We start from the raw sequence: 13,638 nt of genomic DNA on the forward strand, positions 1-13,638 counted from the left end.
ACCGCATTGCTCTCAGGACAATTGCTTATATCACAGACTAATAATAATATACTACGTATACAACTTATATCTATAATAGTGCTGAGAAAAGTTTTTGGTAAATCTACTTACTTTCGTTTTCCGTACTTTATGTAGCACGTTTTCCTTATAGACGTAGGAGACGTAAATATAGTGTTTTGTTATTTGGATATCAAATATCTATGTAATGCGAACATTAAAAATTGTAATACATAATATAATATCTATTCATTTCTTACATTTCACCTTCCTTTTTATGAACCACTTACGATACAAAAGGAAATAGAAAGAAAATGGCAAAAGTACAGGAAAAGATTAGAGAAAATCGTATACGAGCATTTAATATGTTCTTTTAAAGATAGTTTCATTCAAGGTGGGCAATATAAGAACTCAATATTTTCAAGAAGCGAGCATCGAGTGTTATAACATCACTATTAAAAAGCACAGGAAGAAATTTCGAATATTGTACTAAATATTTTTTTTGTATATAATTTTATTTAAACAGCTAAGCATTAAACATTTTAAAACGCATTTAGTAATTATCATGTTATCGTAAGAATGACAAAATGAAAGAAGCATTAATAAATAATTGAGTAGTTACGCTGAATGTTGATCATTCATACCACGAAGGTCGGTTAAAAATAAACCTAAGCTGATACTTTACTGACACTTTATGAAGGGAGAAAAGTTTTATTACTCATGTATAAAAAGACAAACCTCGCCTTGCCATCCACTATTTTCCTTATATAAAATTTGAAAATATTATAGCAGGCAACCTTCTAGATAATATCAAAAAGTTTCATATTGATCTTCATACTATAAATATTTTTCACGGGGAAAATGCACTTCTTAGGCAAAGTACATAAACTAATTGTATACAATTTGGTACACCAAATGCTTCAATCATTAATTATCTATATATAATATATGTTAACGGAAATGTATATAATCCGTCATTGTAATAAATTTCTAGGAAATGTATGTAATTCCTAAAATCGCACGGATATGTGTGAAATAAATTATTTTATACACATTTCCTCAAATATTTTTAAGACCGTACTTTGTACAATGTATCCTACGATATTTATTTACCGGCCAACTCGACATTGAAACAGTTTAATAAAAAAAGAACTATTGAATATCTAGAATTTAATAAATTAATTACCTAGGTATTATCGTATATTTTCTCACAATGTGAAATTAATTAAGTTACATTTGAGTGAACCTGAAAATAAACCTTTCGTGGTTTGAAATAAGCCCTCTAAGAGGAATTTTCTTCTACGGAGGTGTTCGATGAATATCTAAAGTTTTATGGTCTGTAGTAAGACGGTAAGCTAGCGTGAATGCCGAAGTCTTCTGACCTGAATACTTCATTACATATTACATTCAAGAGTAGGTAATTAACAAACTTTTATAAATAATCTTCATTTACTTTGGTATTTGAAGATGTTGTTTAAAGTGGGTATGGGATCGGATCGCATCGCACTAATCGATTTTGCCAATATAACTAGTCACCAGCAAACTATCAATATGAAAGTAATAATATCTGTTGCATTGTGATATTTGTATATTATTATTAAAAAGTTAGCTTAATAAATAAATGATAGTATAAACCACAAAATATAGTTTGGAAAATCCAAAAGTGCACGCCTCATAATTTTAAATGAAATGAAATGATAATTTATTTGTAAATAATTATTTATTAATTATTATTTTTGTTTATTTAATAACAATTAAACCACATCGAATCAGACCCTGAAAAATGAAAGGGTTCTTTTCCTGAGCATAGTAAGAGAAAAAAAAAGACTCGATTAGTAAAGTATTTCGGTCGCTATCGTGTTAACAAGAAAATCCTCCGCACATACAGACACACGGACGTCCAAGACAGAACTTTTTTAAACTGTTTTTTAACTAGTTTAAATAACAAAAATGACATCAAAAATATCATGAATGTTAAAAATAGTGTTTTTTCTTAATATGTGTGTGTGTGTGTATTATCTTACAAGTGCAATATATGATACATAAAGACATTTTAAGTTCGAAAAATCAGATGTTTTGCGCGATGTGACAGTAGTACCCACCTCAACGCTTCGCTTATGAGGCGTGCAATATTCAATTCAATCATGCATTACATTTAAAATGCACGAATGCAATTTTCATTGGTTTAGTAAATAATTGACTGTTCCGCCCTAAAACCTATCTAGATCATGTTAAATATCCATGAAGCTAGGTAACGAGTTAAATAAATTAATATATTGGCTATAAAATGATTTATTCGATGTTTTGATAATCACGTATTCGTATGAGTTACGTAAATAACATAATAAAACATATGGAAATTAAAGAAAATTTGCACATTTATTGAAATAGTGTTATTGAATATCGTTTCTTATATTTTTATTTTGTATACATAAGTCTGAACGCTTACGTGAGTGGTTTTTAAAAACATGGCGTCATTAAAAAGATATCTACAGTTTCGTCCTTTACATAATCTATACTAATATTATAAAGCAGAAGAGTTTGTTTGTTTGTTTGTTTGAACGCGCTAATCTCAAGAACTACTGGTTCGATTTCAAAAATTCTTTCGGTGTTGGATACCCCTTTTATCGAGGAAGGCTATAGGACATATACATATTATCATCACGCTAAGACCAACAGGAGCGGAGCAATGCGGGTGAAACCGCGGGATACAGCTAGTTATTTATAATTATGTAAAGGACGAAACTAAATGATGTTTTATTTTCAAATCTTTAGACTTGAAAATAAAACATTACTTATTTTTTCTTTATTCATTTAACTATGCATTTCATCAATCTTAAATGTACACAGTAGGTAACATTTATTCCTGGAAAAGCGTGTTGCAAGGTATACATAAAATTTAAATGCAATTAGACATAAAACTATAAAATATGTAATATTTAATTTAATAATCAACTGTCTTTCTTAAAAATTGATGAAAGTAGTATTAGTGTATCATTTGAAATTCAAAGTTGAGTGCTTGTTAACGTAAGAGCTAGTACTGAAGTGATATATGAGGAGTTTGTTTAGCCGGAGGTAACTGTTTGTGGTTGGTCGCTTACCGCAGTCTTGCTTTGCTGTCCTCTTGTTACTTGTAGGTGAAACACTAGTAATTGTTCAATTGCAAATATCCCAGGGTGATTTCCACAGCGGAGTAGACGGTTAATAATTTACATAATATAATATTGTTTATCGTTTTAAATAGATTACCTAAACCATATTCTCCAGATTTACTAAAAATATACTTTTCGTGTGGATCCGCTAAATTCAAGTTCACGTTATTATCCCGCGAGAGCATTTTTTCACAAATAATCTCTAAATCCAATAATCATTTTCTATATTGCTGTAGGTATTGTATCAGCCTGTCGTGTCCCAATGCTGAGCAAAGGCCTCTCCAAGTCGCCTCCATGAATCGCGGTCTTGTCCTAATGAAAACCAGTCATTTTTAAATTGGTGAAGTTCATCTCGCCATCTCTTCTACGGCCTGCCGCGACGTCTTCTATCTGTTCCTGGGCTCCACAAAGAGGTTATCTTGGCCCACAGTTCGTATGTATTTTTTAAATTCTGGTTTTAATCACGTTTTAATGAATATTGACAGAAATCTTTACCTAAATTTATAAAATAAATTCGCTGGTGTAATACTAGGGAATAGCTTAAATGCTAATAAAAATAATAATAGCTTAATTTCATCATCAGCCAGTAATTATTTAAGTATTTCGAAACAGTCATTAATGATAATAATAATCAGTAGATAGGAAAGTGAACCGTGATCAAACCACGGCCTCAAACAGTCAATATAATAGCATTGAACCAACGATATTATTTAAGCTGCGGAGTTCTGTCCCTGACAGCTCTGAAAATGATCCCGGTAATTTGCGAAAATAATTGAGAAATATTCATGTTAAATTATGAAAAGATTGTAGATCGCGAATACAAAAAGGGTGTATGAGGGTGCTTTTTGATTGACGAAAAACCGAAAATTTAAAAAATAAGAGTTTTTTTTTAATTTGTATGTGGTAACGCATTTTGTAATTTTTCATTGTTATTCGTGTATTCAGATAATATTTAATTCCGTTAAATCATAAACGTATTTAGGTTATAAGAGAAATCCTGTATAATGTTAATTTACTCTTTATCTAATGGGTATAAAGAAATACTGAAAAAATAGAACTTGTGAATACTTTCCTAAGCGAAGATAAATCATGCTAGTAAAAGTTTCAATTTCTTCAGACACGCCACCAATAACCTTCGTATAATTTTCAGGTGTGGGTGGAAACTAGGTTATACAAGAGAAAACGTATTTTATTTTTAGCCTTATTAAGGAAATAAAGAAAAAATGAATATGGAATATAACATATGGTTAGTAGGTTGGTACCATACGTTTACCATTTTCTCATCATTCGAATCGCAAAGGACTGAAACATGCATCCTTAGTTCCCTATCTACAGTAAAAAAAGTCCTCCCATTTCTTCATTAGATCATCATCTTCATGTAAGTATATACTTAAATTACTTATATTGCAAAACCAGTAAGATACTGAGTGGTCTAGTACAATCATGTTATATACAATATTGCATCAGTTTTCAGTTCAATTCACGATGCAATGCGAAACACGCTCACCTATTAATTTCCACCAATAAGACTAATTTACTCAAGCGTGTATTTAAAGCGTTTTATTTCTCGCCTTTATTTTTTTATTACGTGTATAAATAAGGATGTTACAAACTGAATGTTTCCTATGTCTTTTCAATCGGTAAATTGTTTTCCTTTACCGAGATGGTAATGAGATTTAAATTGAACGTAAGAAACATTCTTTTGAACTATTTCATTATTTATTGCTTTCAACTATGTATTTGGTTTAAAAAAGTGAAAATATACTTTGGATACATTCGATAATACTTAATCTAATCAATAGATTAGATTAGATCGGGTAATAACCCGAAATGGTGATGATAAACAGACTGATTGAGATATGAAATATTAATCAGTGTAACACTACATGGAAGAGTCGTTTGCTAGATAAGAAACATTTAACAGTATTTAAGTATCATATCCCTATCTGAGTGAGGATACAAAGTCTATTAAAATGTCGTACGGTAAGTTTCTTCATTTTTTATTACTTAAAATTCATACGATGAATTTAACTACATAACTATTTAACATTACAAATGTTTTGGCTTACAACTGACTTCAAAACAATCGGTGTTACAACAAAAATTACTAACTATTCTGAAAATGTGTGCGTCTGCTCATCTGCTTCGAATTGAAATATTATTATTAATGCAATATGTTCCGCGAGATTGTATCCAGTTATATTTGTCTCATGCTCTGGATATTTGAGTTTTGTTAGATGTGACTTTCATGAAACGTAGTCATATAGAAAATTCAAGAACATCATACAAGATAGTCTCTGAAGTTTGAATGTGATAGTGGTAGACGAAATTTTTCGAAATTATAAGGTATAGGTACAATATTGTATCTATGAAGAAAACTCAATTTCAATTTCATCTAATAAATCTTTATGATTAATACATTAAAAATGTACAAACAAAACCCAAAATAAGATAGTATCACATTAAACTTTATGTAAAACACTTTTATGTAAATTGAACGAGATCTCTTTGGAGACATTGTTCCAGAAAGTTCTATGCTAAGTTACTGAATGAGTCCGTAAAACATTAATGTCTCTACCTCGGTAGGTATAATCCTTGCCAAAATATGAATTTTGTAGCGCGATTAAAACCAAACAGCGATTTTAAAGTGTTGAGTTTTATTCCACAGGGCATTCAATTTAAAGCCGAAACAACAATAAAGTTTCTAAATACTGAAATCCAATAACGCGTAGGGAAAATTTTCTCATCGTCAGCTTATGTTTGCCGTAAAACTTGTTTTGGTCAAAATTGAACAGTCGTTGGATAATTATTTTTCATATTCGTATAAATATAAGATGGTATCAATTCTATTTGCAACATTAAAAATTCTGGCGATAGTTGATAATCGTAAATAGTATAGATAAGTTAATGACATACTTTCACAGATAATTAATTCTGTGTGGCATGTATCTATAATTTACACCAATTTTAATTAACTTCAAAAAGGGGGATTTTCAATGTGACAGTACTTTCTTACAGATTACAACAGACCATACATCGGCTACCCACCACCGCCAATGCCAGATATTGATTTCGAGCCAGTTCCCATAATGCCGCCAATGCATCCTGAAGGAATCATGCCAGACCCTGTTGAAATTGTTGACGGTAGGTGCCTATAATATACTACAAAATTCTAATCTTATTGCCAAAGGAATCACAGATTTACAACAGATTAGGTAACCCTATACTTGTAAACAAGGTTAATACTTCGTTCTTTTCATAGTATGTACATTAATTGTTAGCAAGTATATCTACTTAAATATAAACAACTCTCTCATGTTTCCAGTGTGAAATTGGCTATTACGACATAGTATAATATCGTCACTGTCGCTGTTTCTCCTGCCCTAAGTATTTTTAAATCTTTAAAACTACCCAACGGATTCTGTTGCTGTTTATTACAAAGATAGAGCGATTCTCGAGAAAGGTTTTAGTATTCATCATTTATTAGGTTTTATACAAAGCGAGCGAAGCCGCGGGCGGAAAGCTAGTTAGGTATAATTAAATACTAGTTGAAAAAGTATCTGACACTATTGGGCGTGTGAAATGGTTCGAAGTATCATTTATTTAGTCATGTTCCCGGAAAAATAGTGATAAGTATGACGTGATATCAATTATTATTCGATATCTAATAACTTTATCTAAAAGAACTAATCGAGACCAAAAATGAGACATCATATGTTTCCCAGTTTATTGCTACAATATTCTCGTTAACTGGCTTAATTAACATGATGTCACACAGTGATAACGTTGCAATATGTTATGTGACATATTCATGTTATCGAATTTTATTTTTTATCCGGGAACAGAAAAGCTTTCTATATTTACAAGACCACAAAAACTAATTTCGCAACGAGTAGTTGTTCATCTATTTTAAAGAAATGTTAATCAATATTCAAAACGTAAAGGTTGAAAAAATTTAACTTAAATTATTTTACCAACATTTGTATTAAAATAAAATTACCATCTCAATATTAAGGCAAATATTGTTTATTGAATAAAATCAATCAACTCATGTATAATATCTAACTACGTAAACTTTCAGCTCCTCCAATAGATTGGGTGCCAGCAACTCGGTCAACAGCATATTCCTTGATGGGCCGTGCCTTCGTGGCCGGTAAGGAAGGTTGGGATAACAGTCCTCTATGGGCCATCCGTGTTCATCACGATGCTGGTCTCATACCAGGAAAACTGGCTGTGACACACGGCGCTGCGTTTATACCACTCGCTGGAAAGGAAGTGGCTGTTCAAGAGTTTGAGGTAATTTGGCAGGATTACTATTTGGAATAACATCGATAAAAATATCTTAATAAATTGAACGTATCTATACTTATAGACGAAATCAAAGAAAGAGAAGGCCTAAGCTGTAGATACAATTTTTTTCAAACTAATGAAGTTTCTATTGAACTTTTGAAACGATGTTTGTTTTCTATAGTACCTATGATGCAAATTACACCTTGCAGATTATTTTTAATGAACTTTAGTTTTTAATGAAAACTTTGTTTAATTTACAGATTCTTTGCACAGACCCAAGTTTAGTACAATGGGTGCCTACTAGCAGAGATGAGATCCCAGGAAACGCCATTCCCGCAGGCAATACTCACGTAGGAGAGCCCCTTTATTTAGGCAGGGTTAAACATAGAGGATCCATGACACCTGGCAAGGTTTGTGTTATTTATCTTACTTTAAAAACCTTTGTCCTTTATTTTGCTTTTTGGATTTAGATGTAAGACATGATGAATTTCCATCAGAAACTAATTACTCAAAATATTATATTCCAAGGAAAACTGCATCTAAAACTTTTATATAAATTGGTTTCGGAACTCACAGACATATACGAACACGAACGTGTACAAAAATTTTAAACACTATAAATAATTACCATTACTCATTGTGTTATGATAAGATATTTTGTATCTAACATGATAAATCGCGGGCTAAATCGACGAATTCTTTAGTCGCTTTCAATGTATACAAGATTGACGTCATTACTTGTTATAACAAGACATATTATATTGAATGTAATCAAAATTTGCTATATCAATTGATATAATACTCGTGTTCGTAATAAAGGTACCTATATGTTTTATTAGACACAAACTTTCTATTGGTTTTGGTTACACGGGTTGTTAATTATGTTCACAACAGCACAAGTATATGACTTTGAAGGATACATAAACAAATATTTTTTCTGTATAATTTATTCATTTCAAAGATACTTTTCTCAGTAAGACTGCTGCCTTCTTGTGAGCCTCAGCATGAGGTCTTTTTGTAAACAACCGTTTTAAGTAGAATTACTTAATATACATAAAGATAGGTAGTATTAAATATATTGATAGTAAAATATACTTAGTATAAATAAAGAAAATTTTATTAACAAAAATTTGTTAATAAAATTTTCTTTTTAGAGATTTCAACATTTTTGTGAGTTTCCTTAAACCGCCTACTTTGTGATTTAATTTTCGTATGTAAAAATATAAGTAAATGCTGTTAAGATTTGCCATTTTTCCAACGAAAAATAGAGCCATTAATTATTTAATGGTTTGAGAAGAATTCTATAGAAAATTGTTCCTCGATAATAATGTTCCTTGCTGCTAAGGGAATGTAGTATCTACTGACAAATTTATTAATTCTGAATCAATCTATTTCATTTCAGGTACACCCTAGCCACAAATGTTGTTACATCTCATTCGGAGGGTCAGAGGTCGCGTACAAGCGTTACGAAATTCTTTGTGAAGTTTAAAAAACTTTGTTTACATTTATTTTTAATACATTATCATTTACTTTGAATAACTTTCTTTGTTTTTAATATATATCATTTTTTATCTACACTAATATTATAAAGAGGAAAACTTTGTTTGTTTGATTGTAATGAATAGGCTCATAAACTACTGGACCGATTTTAAAAATTCTTTCACCATTCGAAAGCTACATTATCCACGAGTAATATAGGATAGGTTTTATCCCGGAAATTCCACAGGAACGGTAACTATGCGAGTTTTTCTTTGAAACCGCGGGCAGAGCCGCCGCCGGAAAGCTAGTATCATATAACTTTAAATTGAATGAGGAGTCAGATCCGTGGTGAAACATTAATCAAATATTATTTCCTTAGCTGGATATATGTAGAAAGCGTAATCAGTAGCAAATTCATAATTCATATAATGTGTTCTCTCAACCCTATATTATATTTCATCAAGTATTTTGAGAAAATATCGTAGAAGCTCATCAAAGAGAGCTTATTATTACAGTTTCCGTATGAAGTCCCCAATATGCTTGGTTCTGATTGCATATTAAATATCTATCTCCCTCGAGACAGAAACCGAAGTATTAGTTTCCATTGGAATTTGAGATCGCGATGCCGCGGCCGATGTTACTGCGAATTCCTTTGGCAGTTCCATTTTACGGTCAAGACGGTTTGAGAATCTTAATCGTTTACAAATCCTTTAAAAAATATGAATCATATAGCTTTTAAAATTTAATGTATAGCTTAGCTTTTAAATTCAAAATTCAAATTCAAATTATAGATGTTTTAATTACAATATTATGTGGCTAATACATTCTACCCATTCATTGGGTGTGCAAATATTAAAAAAGAAAGTTGATTAGTCTAATTATTTAAATGTACACACAATTCAATTTTCACAATTACGCGAACGCACTACGATTTACACGATTATATCACACACTTATCACACACAATTCAATGTATGAGATTGACGTAGGCTGTAGATAAACGTTATCTACAGCCTACGTCAATCTCATACATTCGTAGTCTATTCTATTGAACGCTACGCTAACAGAAAGCCACTTGACTAGGGGGGCAGTTTACACTACTTCAAAGTCATAAATTCTTCAATGTCATAAAATTGTTTTGGTACGGGAGCCAGGTGCAAATTTGGTTAATTATTTCCTCTCAAGAGATAATTCGTCAGACGCCTCAGAGTATAGTATTATAAAGCCTCGTGAACGTCAGCTGGCGCTCGGTTGGGGGGGTGAGCGGTTGTAGCCTCCCACGCACGTAGGAAAAAAAATACATTCATTCATTCATTTCCTCTCAGCTAAAAATTTGTCAAATTGTAGCTAACCCAATATCTCAACGAAAAAAAATAATCAGCTGGTTACAACATGGTGTATTATAAGTCAGCTGGTGTCTCGAACATGAAAGAAAAAAATTTATTTTCCGTGATTTCCTCTCAAACAAAAATTTACCTGATGATAGCTTATATGTAACTGTGGATAAATATATAGGTCAGCTGGCTGTATCTTGGTGGAAAAACCGTCAGCTGATACGGGAGGCTACAACCGCTCTTCCCCCCAACCGAGCTCCAGCTGACGTTCACGAGGCTTCATAATACTATACTTTGATGCATTTTACTAATTACCGCTTGAGAGGAACTTGGTCATAAAATCTATTCCTATCTAGTTATAAGTGGTGTAAAACGACTTTTTTTTAAAATGAGTATTATATTTATAATACTAATTTTTAAAAAAAGTCGTTTATTATTTAGCGTGTCTTTGCAATTTTAACTGGAACTTGAAAAAGGCTTCTTTCTTAAAGTACTGAACCTTTCTTTCTAGCCTTGACAGGCAGAAGTTTTTCAATCTCTCTTACAACGGCCTTTCCGTATTTTACTTAGAAACTTTACCTTCACATTCCGAACAGAGCGTTTTCTCTTATGAATTTCAAAATTTATAATACATAATTGAGGACAGTAAAATTTTTGAATACACAAAGTAATTATTTATCTAGATACCTAATAGACAAAATGGTAGAGAAATTACATATTCCTTAAAAAATATATACTTTAACATGACTTTAATATTATATTAATTACTATGTAGACTGTACTAGAGAATGGCAATAGTCGGAACCTTCGAGGGCCATGGGACTAAAGAATTGTGAGCACGTTGTTTTGTTAATCACATAATATAATAGAAAAAAATATGTACAAACAAAAGATGTTAAAGAATTCAATCAAACATTTACGAAGTGGTTTTGAAATAGTTTTTTTGTTACAATCGTAAGTATTAAATGATAATATATTATCGTTAATTATTGATAGGAGGGTTTTATTTCCAAAACTTTATTTCCAAAAAATATAAGATGCATAGAAATTGAAAACCCTTGCTCCCACACTAGGATTCCCTGTGTCGTGGGAACAAGTATCTTCCAGTGATACATTTTAATCCTTATGCTAAGAAAATAAACTATCACATTAAAAATCTTCTATACAAAACAATTTTTATTTTTATTTTTATTAAGTACTTAATAACAATATAAATTCGTTAAAAATATATAAATTCATGCTAACTACTATAATTAATTTTGGGTATATACACGCCCTCACTTTTATTCCTTAAATCCTGTGTATAAATCAAACAAATAAAACATTATATGATGTGAGATAGCATTGAAAATCATTTATTCAAATGTTTAAAAGACTTTTCTAGACAAATTGCAAGAATTCATTGCAGAATCAACATTCCAAACAGATGATAGATTGTTAAGAACAGATCTACTATTCATAAAGTTGTTAAAGTCTGCATAAAGCATAATATTAGAATAGAATAAAGCGAGCGTTACTTTTAAAATTGGTTTTTCAAAGGCTTCAATTAACTTTAACATTAATTAGAAAGTGTAGGGTGCATTTAAGAATATATTAAGTACCTTCTGTTTCGTAGTCTTGAGCTAATTAGACTGTCAAGTGAGTGTCTCGTAGGTGGAGTATCTTTGCTACGAGTATTCTCATTAATTATGAAAACATTATTATTCATACAAAGCAGTTGTAGCTTAGTGACTAACCTCGGGTTTGTATAAAAAAGTCGGAAGTTCTGAGACTGTAAAAGTTTTGTGTAATTTCTTTCTTTTCATCAGCACATTATCTACACCAATCGACCGAGGAATCAAATAAGCATATTATGTCTTATTACACAGGCATGATAAGAATCAAAAAGTTCAATGATGCTTTTTTTTATTATCTGCCAACTCGACTAGGTTGCTGACTCATTGCTGGAAAAAAATTAATCGTGTAAGGTAAATAGGTAGCTTATTTATTTATACTACACAAAAAGACAAAACAGATTCATTAAAATTCCAACTGAATTTGTGCAAAGATGGCGGTTTTAACAGCTAAAGGCAATCTCTATCGAGTACCCTGTACATAAAGGTGATTAATTTTCGGAAAAATTATGAAATAGTACACGATAAGATAACAAACAATGGAATGTGTGAATTGTACTGATTTATTCTAAGAATATTTGTGATACCGTGTTTCAATATCATACACTAACTTATAATTGATATAGAAGTTATTGAGTATTCTCTTAGATCATTAAGTAAAGTATTCTGTACGCGTCGTTATGACTTGTGATAATAAATCAAAATATCAACAATTGTAAGTATCCTCCAAACTAAACCTCTTCAGTGTTTATCCTTCAATATAACTCTCAAGCGTAAAGAAATAAACATAGTGCGCGTTTCATTTGTAGTTCTATAAATATATGAAACTAATAAAAACACTATTTCATCTTGTATGATATGGAATCTATCAAACAATCCAACAATTACATGAAGCTATGAATGATTTTTCACAGAAATGTGTATTTTCGATACAGTTTAATGGGAGAAGGTCGAAAAATTCAGTTAAATTTATACCGTACAAGCTGTTACCCGGCTCACTCGGCTGTTTTCTAAAATATCCTTTGGGGCTATTTGATTTATTGGTTCAAGGAACATACCTTTAGCAAATAGATACTTTCTATAGTATTTTATTATCTGTGCTACTATAAAAGTTCAATAATTGCAAGGACATTTTGTTCATATCATTTGATGGAAATATATTTGTTACTGTTTTGAATAGATAATTAATCTTTATTATTATTTAGTTTGATGAGTCAATAATAATGAGAGAAGAGAATCATGGTCAGTTAAAATATTTATGGTTTTTAAGAAAAATAACTTACTTATTTGAAAAAACAGTTTGATAAAATATAGTAATCCGATTATGGAATAGCCGATGATCAAAATTTTATTGCACCTAATTTTAATTTGAATTTTTAAATTATTATGTTACTTACGAGTAACCCTTAGGTAGAACCCCGGTTACCCAACCTTGGTTGGTAGAGACCTATGGTAGAGACTTTTGAGACTTGACAGTAAAAAGTCGATTTTAGTTTCGTTCAAAGTTCGTTCATAATATAATATTTATTTTAATTGGCTAATTACTATTCAGTATTAAAACCTTATTTTACTTCAAAGCCTAATAAATAAATATAAGTAAATATCGCTGTATTTTTATTACTATTTTGAAGTGTATCTTAGAAATTTTGTATAAACTATTCACTGCGAGTAAAACTTCTTACCAGATTGCACTGAATTTTGAATAAAATATACTTACGTGCATATAAAATGTATCCCTAGTTCGTATCCAAGAGTAATTTGAAATATATTTGA

The 13,638-nt window shown here is 30.8% G+C and overlaps 1 protein-coding gene and 1 long non-coding RNA gene across 2 annotated transcripts in view; both read left to right on the top strand.

Moving 5' to 3' along the window:
• LOC149485333 (uncharacterized) overlaps positions 1 to 13,638 on the top strand; it is a 316,030-nt gene that overhangs the window by 114,669 nt on the left and 187,723 nt on the right. The gene's annotated exons all lie outside the window — the stretch shown is intronic.
• LOC149485339 (pfs47 receptor-like) lies at positions 4,976 to 8,972 on the top strand. Its single transcript, XM_089700128.1, has 5 exons — positions 4,976 to 5,132; positions 6,168 to 6,293; positions 7,231 to 7,445; positions 7,700 to 7,849; positions 8,842 to 8,972. The coding sequence occupies exons 1-5, from the start codon at positions 5,123 to 5,125 to the stop codon at positions 8,926 to 8,928; spliced, it is 588 nt and encodes a 195-aa protein (XP_089556254.1). The 5' UTR covers positions 4,976 to 5,122; the 3' UTR covers positions 8,929 to 8,972.

Source organism: Colias philodice, chromosome 10, assembly GCF_061535455.1.
Source record: "Colias philodice isolate Cphi_HAF_F1 chromosome 10, ilColPhil1 Martin Lab GWU primary, whole genome shotgun sequence".
Taxonomy (NCBI): domain Eukaryota; kingdom Metazoa; phylum Arthropoda; class Insecta; order Lepidoptera; family Pieridae; genus Colias; species Colias philodice.